Here is a 27,347-nt window from a genome sequence, read left to right as displayed (position 1 = left end):
TATAAGGAAGTACAGGAATGTTGATCTAATGACAAATGTAAATTAGAGAACAGAAGATAATCATTGCCCAAATACATTAGTTTGCAAAGTGTTAATAGTTAATTATGGAGTCGCTTCCTGGAGACTGAACTGTAAAATCATCTAACACTCTCCTAGATACTTTAGAACAGATCCGAAAACACAGGAGAAGAACACAAATTTCTTTTAATATTGCTCAAGTATAACCATCAATTAAAAATTTGCCTAAACTTCATGCATTGCACTTTAAACATAAGACGTATCGAAATGCTTGTGGTCACAGAACATTCAGAAGACTACAATGTAATGCATGAAATATCTTAAGGCTACCGAAGGCTGCACGTCTTCACTTCAATGAGCAAGATGCGGCTGCTAGAAGCTCCTCGTCGAATGGCAAACTCCCTCTGGTATGCGGAGACTAAAGAGACCGCCTTAGGCCATGCAAGCTGTGAGAAGATCATTTATTACCTGATCAGAAGCAGCAACATTACAGTGCAGTACTCTCCACTGGAGAGGGAGATCGTACAGGCGTTGATCCGCCAGTCGTTCGGTTTCGAGGAGGGGTTATCAGGGGGCTCTGCTGACAGCAACCCTCCTTTATCGGTTGTAGTGGAGGAGGATTCGCAGATGGCGTTAAGGCCTCTGGAGTGGTTGATTCTGACGAACTCGGACTTCGACCTGCACATATATTTCAATCATTCTTTGAGAGCTAGACAGAGGTTATAAGCTATAAATTTCATTTTTGTTCTGTACTGAAGTGCAATTATAAGAATAAATTGACAAGAGGGTCCATCTTTTCAATACAATATATCAAGTAATATAATTCACTTGTAATATATCTTGTCAATTTATTCTTATCTAGACAAAGGTTAAAGAAGTTTGGCCAAAAATGCCAAAAAGACAGCACACTGTCCGAAAATAGTGCCATCGACCCACGATCTAGTTTTGTGTCCTATAGTGGTAATACATTGTTTGACTTAAAAAGCAAATTATGGCAAGCTCAAATGCCACCAAAACAAATAAAATTCAGGGCAGACGATATAACAACTGTGGGTTCAGTGACCACATGGCTGTATCCGCATGTACAAACTTTACTTTCTTACAATGATTATATTTAGGCATCTGCTGCATTAAATAACAACAACAACAATAACAACAACAATTAGAAAAAAGAAGAAGAAGAAGATCATCCTACTCACCTGTGTAATGGTAGATGTCAAACTCCAGGTCCTGTGGGAGGGCTGCACCAACAGAGAGATGCATAGCCAACCCTTCTAACCACACTTCCATCACCTCGAACGGAGGTCTGTGAGAGACAGGACAATGCAACATTAGCTGTTGGTGGCTATTTTCATTAGGATTTGGGTGTACAGATATCACGAGTTAAATTCAAACTGTGAAAATTTTTCGTGGTCGTGAAATGTAAAGGACAAAAATCTCCATTAGCCCATTAACTGGTGCCAATTAGACCACACAATGTCTTCCTTCGCCTGCTAATCTTCCTACCCTCGGATGATAGCTGCATGTGCTGAAATGCTGAAAGACTAGGTGTTTTAAATTGGTCTTTCTTTGTGTACTCATGTTCAATCACTATTACAATCAGTCCACCTTCACCATGAAGGGTAGGAAGAAACTGAGAGGTGATGCTGACTTCAACAGTCAAGTAAAACTACAGACTTGGTTTTTGTAAACTTTGGTGTGTGCCACACCTAGTGGTATTAACACGTGAGAGGTCGCACCCGTTTTAGAACGCGAGAGGTCGCGTGAAGGCAAATTGCTCACGCTTCATATTTTAATGAGCTGCTATTTTCCTTTGGCGGTGAATGCTCTGATAAAAATATTAATATGTACCCTGTGTAACTGCCTTTCGACTAGTACTAACATAATTACCCAGTAACAATATTTTCTCAATGTAAAAAAAATAATTAATTTTGTCGCAAAATCTGATAAAGTTATGAGAGTTTTTAAAGAGCGCATAGGTTGTGCGTGAGCAAATTGCCGCAACGTTTCCATTTGTACATTTCAATAAATGATATGGTCACAATTCAAGATAAAACTACAGCACCACACTTCACTGAAAGCCACCATAAACCTCATGAACTTTACTTTTCTTGGAAATGCAGCCATGTAAGAATGCACTACGCGAGGGGTCGCGTGAAGGCAATATGCCGCGGCAGATGCGAGAGTGAAAGAAAACTTAAACTACTCCGGAACGCAGCAGGCAATTCACTGACGATAATCAACGTCAGGCGAGAGAGAGGGAGGGGAGGGATGAAACGAGAGCCCTAAGCCCCACAGCGGCTAGCAACAAAATTATTAACAAATATTTAAAAGTGCGGCAAATTGCCGCGGGTGCAACCTCTCGCGTGTTAATATTTTATTCCTCAAATGGTCTTGTTATTCTATTCCCTGATATCTATATCATATGTCTGTTATTTGAATATGGTAACTGTTCTGTGACTTGACATCTACTTCCTCCCGGTTATGACAGATGGCGCCTCATGCCATTATGAATTTCCAAAGCATTTCTTTCTATCCAAACTTTGCTTTGTCTTTAAGAGAATAGAATGGAAGCCTTGGTTAAAAAGATGGAGAGGCAGAGCTATGAAATGTGTTTCTTATCATTTAAATGGTACTTTAAAAACATTTATACTTTTCCATACACGGTTCTCTGCTTTGAGTCAATGTACAGGATCTGTTAATATGTGTGGATTCTTATTCCAGGTATTTAATTATTTTACTACTTCCCTTGGGTTGCCACAGCTATACTAGGCTAGTGTTCCTTGTGATCCCAATAATGTTCTTTGTTCTTTATTTTTATTGTGGCAGATTAATTTTCACTTTTCCCTTTACTTTATAATTTACTTGATATATATATTTGTTCCTACGAAGGGGCAAAAAAAAAGTAACACTGACCCATTTTGATAGAGGTGTGTGTGATGTTGTTTGATTATGAAGATTTTTCATTTGAGACCTGCTTCTTTCTCTCCTACTGCGACGTCTTACTTGAGCTCATGTTGTGATGTATATTTAAAATGCTAATTCCACACAATTCATGTTCGCTATCAGGGGTGACATGAATATGTTCCTTAGCATATTTGTAGTTTGAATATTGTAAGGACTAGGTGAGCCTTGCCCTGTATTGCGACCACCCTGATTATTTGATCTGAACTCTCAGATTGAGTTCATGAGCCTTTGACTCACTTCCCTCATGCTACTGCGGTTTTTATCGCGGTGTGTCTTGATTCTGCATTTTATGTTGCATGCGCATCTGGTCTCTACATGTGCATGTGTGGATGTGTTGTATGAATGTTGGGCCTGTGTTGGTTTTTTTTGGTACCTTATGGATGTAACCTTCAGTTTTTCTGTTAAGGTTGTTTGATTACCTTGTCTCAGCTCCTGGCTGGTTTAGCCCTCTTATTTTTATATTTTAGGATCTTATTCTATGTCTTACATATCATCTTTGACTATGTTTTTTTCACTTCTGTAGCTATGGATATGCCCCCTTTTTCTTCCTCCCTATAACCTCTTTGTGTTCTGTGATTATTCTTTTTGGCTGAAGTGCTTCTATACCATTTTAAATTCTGAGAGAGGCTACTTTTTGGAGATTGTTGATGTCTTGGGGACTGAAGTTTGGCCTCATTTTGTTCTGGAACGGTTGCAATTACTTTTCGGGTTTAACTGCCAATATAATATATATATTATTGATCACATTATATTCTTTGATCGAGGTTCCACTTTCACAAAAGAAATGTTTTGTGAAAAATTCAGAGTACCATTTGTTGGTATTGTCTGAATCTATTGATATTATCCATCCATATGTACTGTAGCTATAAAAAAAATGAGATAAGTGAAGAAGTTGATGAGATTGTTCCTGAGGAAGTAAGAGACTCCTATGCATTTTAAAAGAAAATAGCCTCCAAGAATATGTATGCGAGTAACATTTTTCCTTACGTATCCTTTTGTTTGTTACGTGGCCATCTCATATTGCTTCAGCCAATTTTATGATAATAAACCCTAATCTATTTTAACCTATTTCTGTCTTGGGTTCTTGCCTTTGATGCTTTATTCATTTGTATACGAGGCCCGGGTTCAGTTCCTTGCTGTCTTTCAGCAGTTTCGACCAGTCCACAATTAATGTCCTCGTTAGTAAAGGGTAGTGGGTGGAGGTGGAATATATCCAATCTTTCTGTCATGAGTACAAATGGCTACCTACAACTCATTCAGCATTACCGTATTTACTCACGTATAAAACGCCATCGTATATAAGATCCTCCCCAAGTTTTTTGGTCAGGAAAAAGAAAAATAATTTTTGCCTTGCACATTAGACCTGAAATACAGGTAACTAACGATGCATGTTTACTACAGAGTTCCTTTTACTACGCATTGTATAATGGGAAATGATCCGGTTATTGCTATTTTCGATACGGTATTCCGCAGACGTTCTTGCATTAAATATCAGTAGTGTACGTACAAATTACTGTTACCGTGGGTTACTTCGTGGATTTCATAAACGGGAGAAAGGTTCTGGCTAGCTGCTGTTATAAAAATAACTCTGAAACCCCTGCCCCAAGGCCGCTTTCCAAGCCAGCCACCTTGAGCCATCCCTCTCACTCATGTCTTTGTCAATACACTTTGTCAGCCAATAGTCATTCAAGTCAAATAACAGTAACCCACAGGTAGTCAGGGCAAGTTACAACATCACTGAAATTAGTTGTGTACTGGTATGACTGGTAACATTACCAGTAAGCGAAAAAGTTATTCTGCTTCTTTTAAACTAAAGGTTCTTACTTTTGCCGATAAGAATTGTGTGCGGGGCTCCATCCGTAAATTCGCTGTTCAACCAAACACAATCAGATAATGGTGAAAACAACAAGAAAAACTGACGATCATAACAAAGAATGTTACATTTTAGACGATTATGTTTATTTTATGTTTTTTTAATGATTATATTAGGTTTCATAACAATTAACTAAGATCTAATTTAATATCAATCTATTCTAAATTTTTCACCAATTATTACTTTTAATTTTATACAAGCGTTTAACGAATTATTCATAGATCTTCAGGACAGTAGAACCTCGACGCATCATTCCCAGAACTGTTGTTTTCCCGTATTCATCGTTCAATTTATTCGGTCCCAAAAATGTTCCATATAAACCATCCCCGCATCTATCGTTCCTCGTAAGAAAAAAAATGGAAAAGATTGTTTTAAATTTATAGAGACAGCTCAATACTTCAGCATATAATAGCAGCAACCTGTTAAGCGAGAATGTATGAGCGATTCAGAGTTGCTAGTCTTGAGCAAGGATCTTGTAGACTGGAGTGCTGTGCGCAAGTTATTCATGCGCAGCCTCGTTATGAGTCTTCTGGGGGCCTATGCTTCTCCTCGACCCACCAACCAACTGCTAGAAGTATTTTTATTTACGAGAATTAAAATGGAGGCACTGTAAAACTCAAATTTGCCACCATTTTCTGTGTTGCTACTGGCTAGCTATGGCTGCCACCTTTGTTGAAAATGAGAAAATCACACAGTTTAAAATAGTCATGGTGTGTGCCGGGTACGTTTTAATTAGTTACAGGGTTGTTAATCGTGTTGTACCTTGTGGAGTGTGTGGGATGCTAGAAGCCTGTTGACCACTTTGTTGTCCCCTGCCCAATTGTCTAGTTAAAAGCCGGGCATAACCAAGCTAGACCAATAATATTTTCAATTGCCTGGTATTGAAAGTAAGTTGGCAGCCTCGGATAGTCCACTGTGAAATCATCCGAGGCACGCCATGTTGAATTTCTAACCTCTGTGACATCGTCCAAGCCACGCCGTGAGGGATCTCTAACCTACCATTCGCAAAGGGTCTATGGAATCTTTACCAAATTACAGGTTATCACTGTAACATCCATGTGTAACATTAATTTGCAATAAGAGAACTGACCTTAAAGGTTTTCAGTTATTATGAGATGTAAAGAAAACTGAAACAACGTGGCGTAAAAGTCACGCTTTTATTTTCATATCGTATATCATGGTTGCAATATTTTGATACTGTTATGAGCATGTTCGGCTCCATGACTAAATGGTTAGCGCGTGTTGGCCTTCGGTTCAAGGGGTCTCGATCCTTGTTTAAATCCGACGGTTTGGGGGCTGTATGTGAGCGCGGTGACTTACGCATTAGGATAAACCTTAGGTAGGGCCAAATTTTCATCAGTACTCGGAGATCATCTATCACACGACAACTCGAAAGACCTGCACTCAGCTTCAGAGGTCACATGCCATTATTATTATTGTTGTTGTTATATTTACATGACAAAAAATGCTCAAATAAAGTACCCGTATTTTATTACTTTGCTTTCCCCCCCTATTTTTTATGTCACCTGCATTTATCATTTTCCCGTATCCATCGTCATTTTCCCCCTCTCCCTTGAAAAACGTTCTATCGAGGTTTTACTGTATATCAACAGATCATAAGAATTTTCAAGTGTTGCGTTACATCCTCAAGACAGTGACTTATTTTAGTGCATATTGAATATTAGATCAAAACTATTTTCGAGTATCATGATATCTATTTTTCTTATATGTATGGCCAATTCGTTTTTTAAATGTTTTAAGACCTTGTCGCTCATGACAGCCTAATATCAATAGGCCCAAACTAGAGTATGATTAAAACTGAAGTAATTTTATATTGTATTGTATTGATTAGGTGGATTATCTCATTTATCTACAATAATTACATGGGATTACAGGAAATTAGAAACACTGACCAGGATGCCTTGGAATCTCAAGGGTACAGACTTTATAAAGGTATACCCGGGAAGAGAGTGATGAAGAATGTCCCACAATTTGGAACAGGATTTTTGGTCAGCCTTAAAATAATAAACTCAGTTCAAGAATTCAGATCACAGTCTCCACGACTCTCAACGCTCACCTTAAAGGCATCTAATAAAATCTATACTATAATAAATGCCCATGCTCCCACTAATGATAAAAACAACTCCTCAAAAGACCAGGAGGAAACAGGAGAATTTTGGGACCTATTGGACCAGACCATAGATAACATCCCCAAACACCATATAAAATTATTAATAGGTGACTTCAACGCTCAACTAGGCAGAGAAAGAAAATACCGTGACATCATCGGAAAATGGCCAGCACACAAGAAAACAAATAAAAATGGAGAGAGACTAGTTGACCTGTGTAGAAACCATAATTTAATCTCAAAATCTACATGTTTTAAGAGGAAAGCTCAAAAACTCAAAACATGGAAACACCCTGACTACACTAAAGGAGAATGGCAACTGGACCACGTCTGCATGGACAAATACCACCACAAAGAGATCTATAACGTCAAAGTCCTCCGAGGAATAGACACAGGTTCAGATCACTATGTAGTTAAAATTAAAATTAAACTCACTCCCCAGAGGAGACAACAAAAGCAAGCCCTTAAAGCTAAAAGAAAAATAGATCCTACCCAGCTAATCAACAACAAAAATTACCAGAAAGCAACTGAAAAAATAAAAATCACAGACAAACTTGAAGACTTAGTACACAACCTTAAACAAATTGCAGAAGACCTAGCTCCAATTAAACCACGTAAAAAACACCAATGGTGGAACAGTGAATGTGATGAAACAGTGGAGAAAAGACATCAGGCATGGCTATTACATCAGTCCCAAAAGACAGAAATATCCTATCAAAAGCTAGTAAAACAGAGAAAAGAAACTACCCAAGTCTTAAGAAGAATAAAAAGACATCATAAGGACACCCTGCAGTTAATTGAAGAACAGTTCAGTAAAACTAAATCAAGGGACTACTACAAAACCTTCAGAAAGCAGCTCCAAAAATATGAACCCCCGACCCTACTGATGAAGGATGAAGATGGTAAGCTGGCCCATAACAATAAAGACAATGCAGAAATTCTGGCTAAACATTTCAACAAGCTTTTAAATTGTGAGGAACCTACAGAACTCCTTCATTTGGACACCAACACCCCGATAAAAACATCAATCCCCCCACAATAAAGAAAGTCTACCAAGCTCTGAATAAATTAAAAAACTACAAAGCGCCAGGAGAAGATCAGACCTTTGCGGAAATCTGGAAATATGCAGGAACCTCAGCAAAAGTTGCCCTCCATCAACAACTTGTCTCTATCTGGATTAAAGAAGAACTACCAGAACACTGGACAACAGCCCTCATTCATCCTCTGCACGAAAAAGGGGACAAAACCGACCCTAATAACTACAGGGGAATCTCTCTCCTAGACATAACATACAAAATATTTTCAATAATCATCCTTAATAGGATAAGTTTACAACTTGAGAAAGAACTAGGAGAATATCAAGGAGGTTTCAGACCCTGGAGGAGCTGTCCTGATCAGATCATGAGTCTTAAGTTGATAATGGACTATAACAGGAGAAGAAACAGAGATATGGTGATAACATTTGTAGATTTCAAGAAAGCTTATGATTGCATCCATAGAGAATCTCTGTTTAAAATTTTAAGACACCTTGGACTACACCCCAAATTAATAAACATGATAAAATTGACTCTCACCAATACCAAGTCAAAAGTGAAGTTTAGGGGTGAAACATCAGAGACATTTGAAATTAAAACTGGACTACGGCAGGGAGATGGGCTCTCACCACTATTATTTAACTGTGCTCTAGAAATGGTAATGAGGGAATGGTTTAGAAAATGTCCCCCCAAAATAAAGATTGGCCGAAAAATCAAAACAAATTGCCTGGGTTTTGCTGACGATTTAGCATTACTAGCAGTGGACATAAAAGAAGCAAAAACCCAGATATCAGAACTTAAAAACATTGCAAATAAAATTGGCCTCAAAATATCATTTGAAAAAACAGAAATTATACCCCAAAAACCAACACAGCTAAAAGAAGTCACCATAAATGGTAATAAAATCAAAATAGTAATTCAGTTTAAATATCTTGGAGAAGTAATAACACATAACTTAAATGAAAAAATCTCAATCGAAGTAAGAACAAATAGATTAGCTAAAGCACAAAAATTAACATGGGATATCTACAAAAAGAAATGTCTATCAATAAATACAAAAATAAAACACTACAACACAGTTATAAAACCGGAAGCTACATATGCAGCAGAAACACTCTTTTACCTGAATAAACAATCAAAGACTGACAGACTTCAGAAAATTGAAAGGAGGATTGGAAGAACCTGTATCAACAAAAAATATCAGAAAGATGGACAGTGGCGGTTAATACCTAACAAAGTCGTGTACAAAGAGCTAGAACCTATTACAGATACTATGCGTAAGAGGAGACTGGGATTCTTTGGACATATCATGAGGATGCAGGACTCGAGACTTCTGAAACAACTAGTACAACACAATCTCGTCTCAAAAAATACCACAACAGGATGTAAATGGATCAGAGAAGTAAGAGAGGATCTGAAGGAAATAGGCCTTACAACAGAAGACACCAAAAATAAGATAAAATTGAATACAAAACTCAAGAATACAAACCTCCGCTTTACCCTTACACAAAACAAATCAACAACACGCACATTTTCAACTGAGGAAAGGGCACGAAGATCGGAGCGTCTGAAGAAGTACTGGGAGGACCGCAAAGCCCGAACAATCCCTTCAAAGAGACCTGAACGACGGACTGACTAAAGTGATCCTATGTGGTCATAAAAGAAGAAGAAGAAGAAGAAGAAGAATTACATTTTTCAATGACCTAAACAAGCAGAAACGTATCAGGAAGAACAAGAAAAAGAATTATATTGTCATCAATATGGAACATGAAAATGATAAATTTTGATGAATCTCTGTAGCGAGCTTTTATGACCGGATGCCCTTCCTGACGTCAGCCTCATCAGAGGAGTTAATGAGATGAAATGAACAATGTGATACATGAGTCTTCTATTTGCAAAACCGGCCATCTCCAAATGGTTAAATTTTTCAGGAAACCGAAAAAGACTACTCATATGATAGTAGGAAAGGCGGGGGGGGAGTTAAACCCAGTGCAGCACATAGCCTACACCTAATGAATAACACCAAAGGGTCTGCTCAAAGCTTTATGTCTCCATCCAACAGGCAAATCACTATTTATTTATTTATTTATTTTTTTTTTTTTTTTGCTATTTGCTTTACATCGCACCGACACAGATAAGTCTTATGGCGACAATGGGACAGGAAAGGCCTAGGAATGGGAAGGAAGCGGCCGTGGCCTTAATTAAGGTACAGCCCCAGCATTTGCCTGGTGTGAAAATGGGAAACCACTGAAAACCATCTTCAGGGCTACCTACAGTGGGACTCGAACCCACAATCTCCCGGATGCGACCTCACAGCTACGCGCCCCTAACCGCGTGGCCAACTCACCTGGTCAAATCACTATCAACAGCAACATATACCCTAACTCCATATGAGCACTGTGAAGGGGTTTGGAATTTAATCCAGGGTTTTCGCATGAAATCTAGCTTATTTTCATTCTTGAAGTTGTTCTATCTATTCTTTAGAGCGAGCACATATCGTTGTCTACCAGTAATGTTCCTTCTTTGTTACTACTGCAGATTTGGTTCTATTTTTGTACTGAAGGGCACTGATTTTCTGATAAACTTGATCCTGTTGTCCCTTTTTTATATCTTCTTCTATCTCTTCAGCAATGCTTTTAGTCCATTTCTCTTTTTCTTCTCTGCATTTGGTTGTGATCTGATTTTTAATCCTTTTGTAGTCATCTACATTGTTTTCCATCCTGAGCTTATTCCTTTCTTGAATTAGGTTTAGTATTTCTTCTGTCATCCAAGGTTTTCTGGGCTCCAATTTCCTTTTTCCTAAAAGCTCATTTGTTGCTTCAATTATCTTATCTTGATGTTATTCCACTGCATTGGCTCATCACTTCCGTTATCTACTTTATTTGTTCATTCTTCAAAAGCCACCTTTGTTGCTGCTTTTTTCAGTCCTTCTAGTCTCCACTTCTTTTTGAAAGATATTTTGGTTCTTTTAAAACTAATGTTGCACTTGGCTAACACAAGTGTATGGTCACTATCTATATCAGGACCTGGGTAGCTGTGGCATGATTTTATCTGATTCCTGTATCTTTGCTTCATTAGTATATAATCTAACTGAAATCGTCTTTTGTCTGGCGCCTCCCATGTGTACCTTCTTCTAAGAGGAACTTCAAATAATGTGTTTGTGATAACCATATCATTTGGACTGCAGAAATCTACCAAAGTTTCACCTCTTTCATTTGTTTCCCCTGACCAAAATTTCCTACTGCCTTATTGCCTGTATGGGATCCCACTATTGCATTAAAATCGCCCATTATTGCGACATTATCTTTTTCTTTAGTTAGTTTTAATAGTTCTTCAATATCTTCTTACATAGTCTCCACTTCTTCCAAGTTATGAGCCGATGTTGGGAAATATGTCTGAATTATTACCAAGTCTACAGGTGCAATATTAATTTTCACCATCATTAACCAGTCCCTGATATGGTAGGTAATGCAAACAATATTTGACTATTTTCCTCTTATTATAAGTGCCACTCCATGCTTTGCTCTTTTCTCTCCACTACTATAAATTACTCTAAACTCATCACTGTAGAAGTCTCCATTTCCTTCCCATCTTGTCTCACACATACTTAATATATCTATCTCTTCCTCATCTGGTCTTTCACTTCATCCAGTTTTCCCGCTTTCAATAGCGTTTGTACATTCCATGTTCCCATCTTCATAGCGGTTTTAGAGAGATTTCGCTTGCTAATGACCCGAGAAATCCTCTTACCTCTCCTGCCAGATCTTGGGTTCCGAAACCCATGATCAGTAGTTAACATTTCCTCATTAATGTCAGCTTCCATGGTTGCATTCTACTTGGGATATCCTTAGGATCTTTAATGGAGTGGTTTCCCATTGCCTTCTCCATTCTATGCCGTCCAATATGTATAGGTTCATCCATGGAAAATGACCAGAACGAGCTGAACGGAAAGAAAAACCAACCTGGAAGTCTTAAGGGAAGTTAAAGAAGAGCGAATATTTTTAAAGGAAATGTAAAACAGGAAATTAAAATTTATTGGACATGTCATCAGACGCAATACTTTCATCACTAACATTCTTGAAGAGAAAGTGCTGGGAAAGAAAGGGAGAGAAAGACCTTGGATGAAGTATTTGGACGACTTCAAGAAGAGGTTAGGTTGTGACAATTACATGGAACTGAAACGAACAGCCAATGAAAGAAGAGAGTGGTGGCATCGAGAAGGCATTAGCCTTTAGAATATTGATTGATTGAGTATAAAATAAAACAAAAATTTATTGAATTAGGCCGTAAAAATTACGAACGAATCAAAAGGGAATGTGCGTTCTCTGAGTAATAGTACACTTGTAATTTACATACCCTTGATTAATCCACTGTCGCACATAAAGGGGATGTATAATATAACTATTTATAATAGTTTATTTAAATCCGCCTTGATCAATACACTCATTAAATGAAAGAAACATTATTAATTAAACCATACATGTTTCGGGAAATCTCAACCATTCCCTTCATCAGTGGTTAGACCAAAGAATAACACAATATGACACAATCTTTTGTTTTACAATTTGAAGGAGTATTGTGTCCCAATACATCATATCAAAGAGTAAAGAGAACTTATGAAATATTATAAAAATGATCAATACATACAATTTTGGTTGATCTGAATGAGAACACTACACAAATTTAGGATCTTCAAGTTTTTCTTCTTTTCTTCTTCTTTTTGTTCCTAAAATGATTATATGCTAGCCTAAACAGTGGGTTATCTTCTGTACTTTTCTCATTTAAACTTGATTCAGAATTACATTTTTGTGTAAGGTAAATTTCTAAATTTTCCAAAACATTCATCAGTTTTCCCTTTTTGGTCGAATGTAATAATTTCATGTCATTGGAAATGTCTGTTGTGTCATCGGCTAGCACGCGCTTGAGTGTTTCCTGCAGGTCGAGGTTCCGTCGTAGGCCAGAGAGATCGGCGCACTCTGTGAGGATGTGGGCCACTCGACCAATGGGACTCAAATCAGCTAATCATGTTGTCAGACCATATGGACTTCACGTCTTTCTTTTTTTTAATGCTATTTGTTCAGAGCGTCGACCTAGAAAGATCTTTTGCCCCTACTTGCACCATATGTTAGGAACCTGCGTGTATTTGGAAATTGCGGAAGTGTAAAGTGTTGAATGTGAGGAAAGGAACGTTAAGGACGACACAAACACCCAGTCCCCAGGTCAGGGATATATATATTTTTTTGCTAGTTGCTTTACGTCACACCGACACAGATAGGTCTTATGGCAACGATGGGATAGGAAAGGCCTAGGAACGGGAAGGAAGCAGCCGTGGCCTTCATTAAGGTACAGCCCCAGCATTTGCCTGATGTGAAAATGGGAAACCACGGCTGCAGACTATTTCCCGGATGCAAGCTCACAGCTGCGCCAACCCTAACTGCATGGCCAACTCGCCCGGTACCAGGGATATTAATCATTTACAATTAAAAACCCCTGACCAATCAAACCCGGGGCCGCTGGGTGACAGGCGGACACGTTGCCCCCTACACCACGGGGCCGGGCACCAGGCCACCAGGCGGGCTTATCAAGTACCCAGAATGCACTATATAATTTGCTTAACAAATTTTACCATGAACTTACCCGAAGAATTCAGTAAATAAATGTGTCCACAGGGTCTTACAAGCAAAATAAACCGCACGTAACTGCCAGTCTGATCTGCTCCAAAAGCAAATCCAACATTTCCAAAATTAAAGTACATTTGTTTAGCAAGTGTTAAATTACATGAAATCACAAAATTTATTCCACTGAAACATTTAAAAAAAAAAAAAGAAGAAAAAATATATATATTGGTGACAGAATGCAAATTTTTGTAAAGAAACATATAGAGTGAAATCTCGTTAGTGCGTTCCTCATTAACATGTTTTCCCGCTTAGCACGTTGTAAATTCGAAGTCCCGATTCTCATCGTATTAAATCTATATAAAAATACCTCACTTATCGCATCACGAATTTTCGCTATTACTGCTTAGTATGATCACATTTTTCATAGACCTGAAATTGTTACTGTATTTGTCATCCCTTCTGAAAGAGACATGATTTCCAACTCGGGTAAGAGCCGTCGCCACAGTTGCGTGACTACGGGAAAAGGCCTTCCTGAACTTCAAAGGATAAGTTGAACTTTCAAGGAGCAAGCTGTTAGCCACAGGGATGTTCAGTTTTGCTTGCCGGTTAGCAGCGAGATTGCTGAATAGCAGACTGAGCCTGTTTGTGCTTGTATTTCGCATTCCATTCAGAAGGTAGAAATGTATTTTGTGTTGAGTGGTACAGTGAAGTGTAGCGTGATACGGTAGCCAATATCTGGATTAGGAACATAATCCTGTGAAATTAAGTGCGTAGTGCATATTTGTCTTGTGATAGCCTAGTTATGGATATGGAAAATGTGAAATTCCTTCATAACTTACGACAAAATTAAAATTTGTCAGAAAGTGGACTGGCAATAGCGCGCAGAGGTAGCGAACGTTGAAACTGGCACCTTCGAGTTCCGACTCGATCACTCAAGTTGGTCAAAGTTTTGTTCGATTCAAAATGGCGGCCAAAGTCATTCCTTGCAGTTGCACATGGTCGAATGTAACCTCCAATTCAGTGTCTAAGAGTGTGACCAGAGAATAATGTTTAATAACCCACTGTTCCAAAATAAAAGGCTTCTACTAACATTTGTTTTAGAAAGAGTGTGATCCGCAATAATACTTCGATATTTTTATTGGCCCCTGTGCGCATGTTTTCGTATTTGTTGTCTGGTGTTTTCCAAATATTTCATTGTGCCGGTACTTATTATTTTATAATCTCCAGCAGAGAAGGTTTCCATATTTGTTCTCTCGTGTTTTTCACACCTCTTAATACTTTCCTCTCTTCTTTAGAAATGGTAGATAGGCCTATAGTTTTCACTATACCCACGGATACACGACGTAAAATGCCCTCATGTTGGAAAAAATCGTATGTAGTGTTTCTATATCCCTGTTGGGTAGTTTTTATTTGTATATTCATTTGTACGTATTCTCGCTTAACACCTTTTTCCTTGTCCACACAGAAATGTCTCAACGAGGTTTCACTGCACATTTGTTTAAGTATGGTTGACGATTGCGGAGTAGGGTTCGGCCTACAAGTGGCAATGGAGGGTCCCTGGTGCGACAGCACCGTACTCCGACCAACACCTCTACCATGGCTCTATACCTCTGCATTCAGGTGACGGAAAGAGGCTGGTTCCCAACATCGGCTGTTGTGAGAGTGATTTTCCATTCTCCTGCACTAAGGCAAATGCCAGGACAGTTCCTGGTATAGCCCACAGCCACCAACCGTCTAACCTTCACTGCCCCAAATCTCCTGGCCTGAGAGAGGGCGTTACCCTCTAAGAGGCCAACCTCACCCCTCAGAGTATGGAATGAAAAATGTTGTAGTTACAATGAAACCTCGTTATGCGTTCCTCATTAACACATCTTCCCGCTTAGCACGTCATAAATTTGAAGTCCTGATTCTCATCATATTCATCATCATTTTCATGTCCCCTTGTCCAGCTCCTGTCAGCTTGGGGTGTTGATGGCACTTCTCCACAGTTGCCTCTCCTTCCACCACTCCTGTTCAGCAGTACTATTCCAGTCCAGTCCTCTCCTTCTTATACTGTTCTTAACAGAGTCCATCCATCTTGCTCTGGGCCTCCCTCTTGCCCTATATCTTAGCCTTCAACACTTGTTTTGGTATTCTTCCCTCCTCCATCTTCATTACATGTCCAAATCATTCTCCATTTCATTCAGTTTTTCTACCCCTATCTCTTTTCTGACCTCAACGTTTCTTACTCTGTCTCTCCTTGTCTTCCCTACCATATTCCTCAGGAACTTCATCTCAATGGCCTGAACTTTATTCTCAGTTCTTGCTGTCAAAGTCCAAGTCTGTGATGCATACATTAATATAGGGGTATAGTACATCTTGTACATTATCTCTTTACATTTCATACAAACTTCTCCATCCCACACCAGGTTCCTTACATTCTGGTAGAATGCATTCCCTACTTGTACACTTTTGCTGATCTCCTTATCTAACCTTGCATCTTACATTATTTCACTTCCCTAATATCTGAAGTATTTAACAACCTTAAGATTTTGTCCCCTGGTACTAGATTCCTTCTCTTTCTTCTCGTGTCATCACCACTGTTTTGCTCTTCTCCACACTGATTTTCATACCATATTTCTCAATATTGTCACGTACAGCCTCTAGTCAGATATGCACTTTTTCTTTACAATTGGCTTTACGTCGCACTGACACAGATAGGTCTTATGGCAATGAAGGGGAATAGGAAAGGCCTAGGAGTGGGAAGAAAGCAGTTGTGGCCTTAATTAAGGTACAGACCCAGCATTTGTCTGGTGTGAAAATGGGCACGGAAAACCATCTTCAGGGCTGCCGACAGTGGGGTTCGAACCCACTATCTCCGGGATGCAAGCTCACAGTCGCATGCCCCTAACCACACAGCCAAATCACCCGGTGCATTTCTGTATTGTTGACTCCCCAGATCACTATGTCATCTACAAACAACAATATTTTCATATCCCCTCCATATCTTGCCTTTGTTTCCTTTAGAATTTCATCCATAACCAGAATGGAGATAATACACTTTCCTGTCTTAGTCCAGTTAGGTTTCTAAACCAATCTGTTCTCCCCACTAGACTCTGGACATAACTGAAACAATTCGTATACACTGCTTTCACCAGTTCTCTTGATTGCCTTCCACATCCTTTTCTTCTCAGGGTTTCACACACCTTTTCTGTATTAACCTATTAGGCCTATTATCTCTATTATGCCTTCTCTAGATCAAGGAATACCATCACCAGATCTTTTTCCATCAGTAATCTCATGGTAAATATAGGGTCTATCTTTGACCTTTCAAAATCCATCTAAATTTCTTTCCACACTTCCTCTCACCCTCCTTTCCATTATTCTCTCCAATATTTTGGCTACTTGTGACAACAGTGTAATCCCTTGATAATTGTCAAATAACTTCCTGTCACCTTTCTTAGCCCATCTGGTGGCCATGATCATTAAGGCATTGAGTCTAAATGGTCTGACACCATGGTTAGCTGGTTCAAGTCCCGCTGGTCAAAAAAATTTCACCATCAGAATGTTGACCGGCAGGGCAGGGGAGGTAGTGGTATACAATTTCTAATCACTAGATTACATGCCAAAATTCTGGATTAAATTCCAAACCTCTCAGCAGTGCTCATATGGAGTGAGGGCATACGATGCTGTTGATGGTGATTCATCTGTCGGATGGGGTTTTAATTAAGTAATGATGTGTCAGGGATTTTTGGCTCTGCCACTGATTGTTCCATGCATCTAGTATTTTGAAGTGATTATCATTTACCACTCTTTTACACTTACTTTCAATTTCCTAATACTGTCTGGCTCCATGGCTAAATGGTTAGCGTGCTGGCCTTTGGTCACAGGGGTCCCGGGTTCGATTCCCGGAGGGTTGGGAATTTTAACCATCATTGGTTAATTTCGCCGGCATGGGGACTGGGTGTATGTGTCGTCTTCATCATCATTTCATCCTCATCATGACGTGCAGGTCACCTACGGGCGTCAAACCAAAAGACCTGCACCTGGCGAGCCGAACATGTCCTCGGACACTCCCGGCACTAAAAGCCATAAGCCATTTCATTTATTTTTTTTCCTGATACTTAATCTTACTTCCTTCTTTCCTATCTTCATTCCATTCTTGCCATGCTTTCTTCTTTTGTTTAACAACCTTCTTCACCTTTTCATTCCAGCAATGTATCTTCTTCTCCTTCAGTCTCACCGAAGTTCTGCCACACTGTATTAAATCTATATAAAAATACCTCACTTAAAGAGTAGCAAATTTTCGCTATTACCGCTTGGTACGATGGTAATCCCAAAACTAACGTCTCCTAGACGTAGACCTGTTTATTTCTATAATGGTTTACGTCATTTTACAGCTTGAACATTTAGCTATTTTTCTACATAATCACCATTTCGGTCGATGCATTTTCTAGACGCTGTGACAGTTTTTGTATGCCCATGTCATACCAGCTCGCCGCCATGCTGTTCAGGAAGTTGTGAGCGGCGCTTCGGAAAACCTCAGGAACCAAAGTGCAGAGATCATCCAAGGTGATCCACCGATCTTCACACATGATTTGCTCAACCTTCACGACTGTCTCGATGGAAATTGACGGTCTCCCACTCCTTTGTTTGTTCGTCGTGAATTTCAGTCCGTCCGGCTGTAAACTCTCTACACCACTTACGAAAATTATTGACATCCATGCACGACTCACCATACACTTATGTCAATTGGTGATGGATTTCAATCGGTTCAGTACCTTTTGCATTAAAAAACCGAATAACTGCACGCACTTTGTACTTGGCAGTAACATCCAACGGGAGTTCCATTCACAGCAGCTGCCAAGCCAAGGCTGAGTGCCTCAGCGTGGCATGCGCATGTTTATATGCGAACGCGGGAAACACTCTTCACAATATTGTGACCAACAGTCACACAAACAGAGTTCTGTATTTATAAAAAAAGACCACCTTTTTGTGACTACCCTCGTACAATCACATTTTTTTCTGAAAATGTTATTTGACATCCCTTGTGAAAGGAATGTAATTCCTAACTCTGATAAGAGCTGTCACCAGATTTGCGTGATAACGGGAAGAAAAGGAATTTTAATTCCTGAAAATAGTTAAGTTGCACCTTCGGGGAGCAAGCTGTTAGCCTCAGGAATGTTCAGTTTTGCTTAACGGTTAGAAGCGAGATTGCTGAATAACGCAATGAGCCTGTTTGTGCAAGTATTTCCCATTCTATTCAAAAGTTATACATTTATTTTGTGTTGAGTGGTACAGGGAAGTGTTGCGAATATTGCCGCGTGGTAATCTATATCTGGATTAAGAACATAATCGTGTGAAGTTGGCCGGTGTAGTGCATATTTGTCTTGTGACAGCCTAGTTACGGATATGGAAAAAGTTGTGAAATTCTGACGAAATTAAAATCTGTCAGGAAATGGACTGGCATCTGCATCTTTAAGCGCACAGATATGACGCCAATGTTGAAACCCGCACCTTCGAGTTGCGACTCAACCACTCGAGTTGGTGGAAGTTTTGTCGGATATTCAAAACGGCAGCCAACATAATTCTCTAGCAGCCGAACATGGTCGAGTGTAACCACCAATACCAAATGTTTAATAACCCACTTGTCCAAAACAAAAGGCTTCTGCTAACATTTGTTTTAGAAAGAATGAGATCTGCAATAATACTTTCATATTTTTATTGGCCCCTGTGCAATACTTTTGGATTTGTTTTTGTTTTATTATTAGCCGCTTAACGTCGCACCGACACAGATAAGTCTTATGGCGACAACTAGACAGGAAAGGGCTAGGAGTGGGGAAGGAAACGGCCGTGGACTTAATGTACAGCCCCAACGTTTTCCTGGTGTGAAAATGGGCAACCATGGAAAACCATTTTCAGGGTTGCCAACAGTGGGGTTCATATTTGTTGTCTGTTGTTTTTCACACCTTATAATACTCTCCTTTCAACTTTAGAAATGATATAGTTTGCACTGTACACACGGATACATGACATAAAATACCCTCACGTCAGAAAAAATCTTATCTAGTGTTTGTACATCCCTGTTGAAAAGTTTTTATTTGTATATTGAGTAGTATGTTAACAAGTCCTTTTGCCTTGTCCCCTGCAGAAACACTTTAACAATATTTTACTGTACTTGTTTAAATTAAATATATGAGGCGAGATAAAAAGCTCTGAGTTTAACACTCAACCCTCAAATAATTTTTTTTTTCCTTTTTTTTTTTTTTTGCTAGTTGTTTTACGTCGCATCGACACAGATAGGTCTTACGGCGACGATGGGACAGGAAAGGGCTAGGAGTGGGAAGGAAGCGGCCGTGGCCTGAATTAAGGTACAGCCCCAGCACTTCCCTGGTGTGAAAATGGGAAACCACAGAAAACCATTTTCAGGGCTGCCGACAGTGGGGTTCGAACCTACTATCTCCCGAATACTGGATACTGGCCGCACTTAAGCGACTGCAGCTATCGAGCTCGGTCAAATAACTCTTGACTGTTACCTGCCGTCTGCTAGCATCTCTTTTCATGTTTGATTGTTACTAAAATCTAAATCATGTGAATACAATATGCGTTTTTACAGGCATACTTATACCATATGTGAATTACACATTTTACAGAAATCAATATACTACAATTCACAATTTCTTCACTGGATGATACATTTTGAAGCATTCTTTCAGGTGCCTTTTCAAGGATAATGTTCAAGTAAACTTGAATACCCGTTATAGACACTGTTCACATCTCACACTGAAGACAACAGGATGGAAATGATGAAGATGTTTCTCAAAATAAGAATTTCTACACTAGTAACATAGTAGCCTAGCAGTCTTTCCACACTTAAACCTCGTCAAATATATGGCTCACCTTTTGTCAGGATTGAGATCACAGCATAGGAAGGCCACTCGGTAAAACGGCTCAGGACAAGTACAGCAGAACTTCTCTCTGAAAACAGGCTGGTTCAGGCCGAAGTCGGATGAACGAGGGAGATAATCGGGATCTGCATGCACTCGGCCGATGATCTACGACAAAATACAGCATAATAAAATGAGCACAGAGCTTCTGAACACAGTAAAAGTCCGTTATAACAAGAATTTATAATGGCAAAAAATTTACTCACTACAGTGGAGTGTTGCTATGTCTGATGTTTGTAAAAGTTGGGGGAAAAACAAACACACAATAAAATCAGTATGAAAAGGCAATCAGTTTGTTCAAACCTTGCATTTTTATAGGTGATTTCCATCCTACAGCTTACTTCTTAGTTATATTTCTACTTCCGATATGATGTGAAAGCGTATGTTCAATTTCATTTTTAACCCCTTGACACCGACCTCCATATGTCGTATAGGCCTCCTGTTCTTCACACGCTGCTGTTCCCCATGGTATATTCTTGAAGGATGAAGATCTCTGCCTTCCTTGTATGTATGAACCAGCCCAAATCAGTGTTTCTTTTTTCTTTTCTAAAGTGTTTGAAATAGTTTGACCTCTTACCACTTGCAACCATGTAGACTTAAATTTCTGCTGTATTCTAGCAGATGTATATTTCAACAGGACGTTTCCTTATGCAGATTGATAATATAAATCACCATTGATGTAAATGTTGACTTCATTTGGTGAGAATTCTTACAATTCTTTCAACACCTTGAGACCTCTTAAGACTCGTAATTACTTGACTCTGTCACTTTGAAATACGATATTGCGTGGTGCAGAAGGATGGCATGGTGCTGTTTGAATGAAAGAGAAGTAATTGAATTTTAGTAAATCAGACGATAACAGCACAACACCAGACTGAAGTAAGGAAAGCGAGAGTGAACGCATAACATAAGGAATGGGAGGGCATGGTTCGTGCAGCCAAGTAATGGACGTCAAAACACACCAAAGTATACGCCCTCTGTCTCATGAACTAATCGTCCCATTAACCTGGGATTTGTGCTTGGTTATTTTATGCTCCACTGTAGGGTAGAAGTGTTTGTTTACAATTGGAATGACAGAATATTGGGCGAAATATTGAAAAACTTGCAGTGAAATAATCTTGTTGTGTGCAGCCATCTGCCAAAGATCAAAATCACGCAGAAGTAGCACTGCAGTAGATAGACGATCGTTTCCTAGTGCAAGCGCACCTAGCGCTTGCTCAAGACACCATCCCCTCGGTTCAAGTCACGGCCAATTAGAATACCCCATGAGCATGATGGCAGAAGCAGAGATTCAGTGTGATACAATGGAGCTGTCAGAGTATGAAGGGAAAGCATCCACAATGGCGGAAATGATGATGATGCTTGTTGTTTAAAGGGGCCTAACATCGAAGGTCATCGGCCCAATGGCGGAAATGGTAGGAGTATTGACTTAAATCTGATTGATTATATCGGTCAGCAGATAACGGAGAATCAGTATGAAGAAGAGGTGCATCTTGAGATTGCAAGATCACTGTTGAAGAACATCATGGCCATTCCTCTTAAGAATCTAAAAATGGAAATAAAAAATGGCCTCATGAAACTGGAAGAAGCTTTAGAGGCTGGAGCAACATGCAGGATGTCGTGGAAGAAATCTACAGAAGAACTGAAGCAGAGATCAACTACCACGGAGAACAATGAGTTGTCCAGGACATCATCAGTGAAAAATCAAAGGAAAGAAAACACGATTCAAAGGTGAGGAGAAATTTATGCTGGCTCCCCTGTGCAAGTGCTTTATTCATTGGATTACTGTACTGTATGCATTTTAGATGCCTTGTGCTTGCACGGAAAGTACCTGATGCCCTTAAAACATCGCAGCTTATCGAACTTTCCTATGGCTAGGCGAGAAAGTCTCTTGCTTCCGTCCACATTACAACAACGGTAACTATATAGTCCGCGCACCAGGTGTCGTGTACAAGCACTCGCCACTTCTTCCTGTCAAAGTATAGTTTCTGTTCCTCTATGTCCTCCAACTTGGCATTCCTCTTTCTGACCTCCGATTTCACTGTGTCTATCCATCGATTCCTTGGCCTCCCAACTGGCCTCTCCCCTTTCACTTCTCTGTCAAAGTAATTCCTTGCTCTTCTCGTTCTGTCCATCCTCATAACATGTCCAAACCACTGTAGCCTGCATCTTCCTAAAAGCTCGGTAACAGGTATTTTGATGCCAGCCTCCTTCCGTGCGAGATCGATCATATTATCAATTCAATTCAGATTTAATTTCCATTCAGTTGGCAATATTACCAGAACCGGGAGAGCTCCCTCCTTACTCCTCACCCCCAGCTTCATTTCTAATCTTGTCCTTCCTGCTCTTTTGGTTCACTGTTATGATCAATTTCATTTCTGTTGACCGGATGTTGTGAGAACTGGAATAAAGTAGGTATAAAACATGTTCAATTTTGCTTTCTGGGATATTTTATCCTGAGTAGATTTCTCACTTGAAAATAAAATTGAGAAGCTTTCCGAGTCCGATTATTTCTTGGTTTACTATGTTATCTTTTGAAATGATACTTCAAAGGTATTTGAAGTCAGAAACAGACTGCAATAGAGTTCCCAACAGTTTTTGTTTTACTGATGTTTAGTTCATATTCTTTAAACTTGCCATTCCAGATATAGTTTCTCCTCTACTTCTTCTTCATTTATTCCCCGGATCAGAACATCATCCGCAAATATTGAAATGTTAGGCTCTTTTGCAATGTTCTTTGATGGATTTTATTACCTGATCCATGACAGTGATGAACAGGAGTGGTGAAAAGGCACTTCCTGCTGGACTCCTCTTTTAGTTTCAAACCAATCTGATCTTCGATCCCCTACTTTGACATGGCTTAAGCACTTTTGATAGAGCATCTATACTTTATTAATCAGGAAGTTTGGTACACCTATACCTTTTAGGCATTCCGAGTTTATCTCTCTAGGCACCTTGTCGTAGGCCTTCTCTTAGTGAATAGGGAAAAGTTCTCTCAAAGACCGTTAGATAGCTCTACAACACTGGAACACAGCACAGTCGTCAAAAGAACACTTAAAGTACAAGCTATTGTCACATCAAGTGGAATTCGACATTGGAGCGCAAGTCTAATATTTTAATGTCGAGCCCCACTCAATATAAGAGTGCAAAAGGTTAACTGAAGAAAAACTTGGGTGCGTGGGTTATTCGAAAGGTTGGTACTGCTTCACTTCAAACAATGGAACCCATCATACTATAGAGCTGTCCAGCCTTGGTCTGTGTGACGTCAGTAGCACGTTAAAAGTGTGAACGACATTTACAAGTTCTTGTTATCACTTGCTGATGGTTCAAGATGCACTTAGGGTCATTGAAGATGCAGAGAACATGGGAAACTGCGCAACAACAGGAAGAAAGTACGATGTCAGAGAAAGTAGTATTCACGACTGGCAAAAAAAAAAAACTGCTTCAAAAACAAATAGTAATCGCCAGGCATTTTGCGCAACAAGTTCCTATACAGTTAATACCAGACAGCACACTTGTTGCAACGCAGGTAAAACTATCTCTGATTACAAATCGTCCCTGTGCCTATGAAAACCGCTATGTGAAATATTTCAGCTTAGAACTTTGACTGGTACAGTTCTGTCATCTAAGGTTCAATAATGTGTAAGTAATTTCAGAGAATTCTCACTTTTAATAAAATACGTGCTGCGGGTCAGTATTTCTGCCACAACATTATCAGTGAGCAGTTTGCACAGGCGCAGTGACAAAATATCAGGGGAAGGTAAGCAATCCGCATGACAATTCTGATCAGCAGGTTTCCTACCCAACAGCATGTGAAGATTATGAAGCATTTCTTAAAACAAATGTACAAAATATATAATGCAACTCATTTTTTCTTCTTCTAAAAGCAGGTTGGTTTTATTGAGGATTCAAATACACCATGTTATTCCCCAATCCTCTTGCTACAATTCTCTACTTTTCAACATAATCTCTGTTCGATGCCACAGCCTTACGCCACCGTAATGCGAGGGCCTGTGTGCCTGCATGGTACCACTCGATTGGTCAATGTCGGAGCCAACAACGTGCTGCATCGATAACTTCCCCATCATCCATGCAGTGCTTCCTGCGGAGTGCATTCTTCATTGGGCAAAACAGATGGAAGTCAGAAGGCGCGAGATCCGGGCTGTAGGGTGGATGAGGAAGAACAGTCCACTGAAGTTTAGCGAGCTCCTGTTGGGTGCGCAGACTTGTGCGAGGTCTTGCGTTGTCGTGAAGAAGGCTCACCATGCTTTTGTCCACTGCCAGGTCTCCGTAGACATTCTGCAAGTGCCTATGAATATCTGTCATGTCCTGGTCTTCCACCAAAAGAAACTCAGTAACTGCTCCCTGTTTGGTATGCACCTCCATTACAGACATCATTCTGAAGGCTAGTTATAGCGCTGCCACCTATCGGAAATTAATGAAACTCTACAAGATAAAGCGGGAATATTCAAAGATGTCCCAAACAAAATTCCAATGTTTTAAAACCGAAATTGGCCGAGAAATAAAATGTGTTGCATTATACATTCACCGCCGCTCGTATATTTTACAGTATTCAGTTTTGAAGTTTATTATGTAAGATTAATTTCTTTTAAATAAAACACTAATTAAAGCCAATTTTCTTTTCTTTTTAAATTCTCTCCATAAACGGAGTTTCTCCATAAATGCGGATTATTCGAGCATTCACAGGACATCAAAAAAGAGGAAACTGGGAAAAAGGAGAGTAACAAACACAACGTTAACATTAGGACAGATCAGTGCGGGTAGAGGGAACATTAGAAACAGGAGACAAGGCAAACATAAAAGAAAAAAAGACCATGAAATTCTGTAGCTTTCTTTACCTGCACTGACCAGTTGCAGTATTCATGTTTTGTACATATTCCTATTTTCTTCCTTGGGTATTAAAGCACTTACCTCGCAAAGTACGATGCCAAAGGAGAAAATGTCCACTTTCTCATCGTACTTATTCCCTTTCATCATCTCGGGAGCCATCCAGTACGGATTTCCTACCACAGTATAGCGCTTCTTCCGTTCGCAGCGCCGTGTGCCACCCGCCCCGCGCTTGTTGCCGTACCGACGTCGGTCTGCACCCATGGCATTGTTCTGCGATATTATCCTGGCCAGACCAAAGTCGGCTACCACAACTGTCTTGTCCTACAAAAATAAAGAATGAATGTTTGGATCAAAACATAAACTGCAGGTGTGTCAAAACTTTATTCCTGACAAGGAAAAAAAATAACTAGCCAATTAATTTTCCAGATAACTTATCAGTATATTGATAACTTCGCTTACAAACATGTACTGATCCTATAAAAAAAAATATATGTGCAATTAAATAGTATTATATATGTACATAAATACAGCAAAACCTCATTATGACATTTCTGCAGGGAACAAAGAAAGAGAATGTTTAAATGAGAAAACTTACTACAGTGAAATGCCAATACAGTAGACTCCCCCTAGTTCGACTTCAGTTAGTCCTTGAGGCACGCTTCCCTCACGAAGATATTGGGGAAGCTGTTATTCGGCAGGACAAAGTATTAGAAGTCAATGATGACGAAGAAGAAGAAAATGAAGAGGAAAAAAGAGTCATGCTAATGGAAGTGCACCTTTACAATCGGCAGTGACTTATATTGAGCAGCAGACAGAAGCAACAGCAGTTGATGTAATGTTTATCAGGAGTGAAACTTCAATAATGTATGGAGACATCATAAAGACATCAACTCATTTCGGGTGAGTACATTTGGTAAAGACACAATATTACTTTCCTTATAATTGGTTCTTTATTTATGTACTGTTTTTTGTTTTTTTTTATGTACCGTATTTCACTTAAACTAAACACTATCAAACATAAACAGGATTTTGAATGTACTGCTGCTGTTAGTAATAATTCTGAGACGGGGCTTTGCCAGGAGGATGGTAGGGGTGTCTGAAGAAGGGGTTTGCGCGCGCGAACGACGGTGGGCTGCTTCAGTATACCATGAGTGAGCTAGAGGTGCACACGCCTGTTGCGTAAGGCATCATTATCAAATTTCTCACAAAAGAGGGCACCAGACCTTCCGAAATTTTGAGATGTCTCCGCACATAGTTTGGGGAAGAAACACTTTTACAGTGTATGAATGGGCGGCTAAAAAATTTGTGGTAGGAATACAAGCTGTGGAAAATGAACTTCATGAAAGGAGACCACGGAAAAGCATCACTGCAGACAACATTGTTGCCATTTGTGACATTATTGGTGAAGATCGGCAAATAAAAATTTTGCAAAATGTTTTAGCCGTAGGAGTAAGTTACGGAAGTGTTCAAAGCATCATCTGAAATTAACTCAATTTCAGAAAATTGTCTGCCAGGTGGGTTCCTCGTCTCCTCAACTAGGAACAAAAAACTTTACGCCAGGAAGATTGTCAAAAGACTCCTGCATCACTATAAGGAGAAAGAAGAGGATTTCTTGTGTTGTGTTGTGACTTGAGATGAAACTTGGGTGCATCATTACACCCCAATCAGAGCAAGCAAGCATGGAATGGCGGCAAAGAGACGAACCAGGCCCGGTCAAGGCCATCTGATGGAAAGGTGCTTGCAACCGTTTTATGGACTCCGCAGGCGTTTTGCTGGTTGATTTCTTCATGAACGAAGGACAATTAATGCAGCCTTTACTGTTGCCTTTTGGATGAAGCAAAAGCTGCGTATCGCAACAAGCAACACCGGCAACTGATCCAAAACATCATTCTTCTCCATGGCAATGCAAGGCCGCATACTGCCGCTTTAACA

General features: G+C 39.6%; 1 protein-coding gene across 1 annotated transcript in view; it reads right to left on the bottom strand.

Annotated features, from left to right (window-relative positions):
* Positions 1-503: 503 nt before the first annotated feature.
* The window catches only part of LIMK1 (LIM domain kinase 1), a 135,694-nt gene continuing 108,850 nt past the window's right edge, over positions 504-27,347 (bottom strand). Inside the window, exons 11-14 of the mRNA XM_067159670.2 lie at positions 25,497-25,736; positions 20,518-20,672; positions 1,218-1,324; positions 504-696 (exon numbers count right to left, since the gene is read on the bottom strand). Of these exons, the coding sequence (XP_067015771.1) occupies positions 506-696; positions 1,218-1,324; positions 20,518-20,672; positions 25,497-25,736 (693 nt within the window). The 3' untranslated portion in view covers positions 504-505. The remainder of the gene's footprint in view (positions 697-1,217; positions 1,325-20,517; positions 20,673-25,496; positions 25,737-27,347) is intronic.

This window comes from Anabrus simplex, chromosome X (assembly GCF_040414725.1).
Source record: "Anabrus simplex isolate iqAnaSimp1 chromosome X, ASM4041472v1, whole genome shotgun sequence".
NCBI classification, from domain to species: domain Eukaryota; kingdom Metazoa; phylum Arthropoda; class Insecta; order Orthoptera; family Tettigoniidae; genus Anabrus; species Anabrus simplex.
The sequence above is the reverse complement of the archived record's forward strand: the minus strand, read 5'-3'. Positions and strand labels throughout refer to the sequence as shown.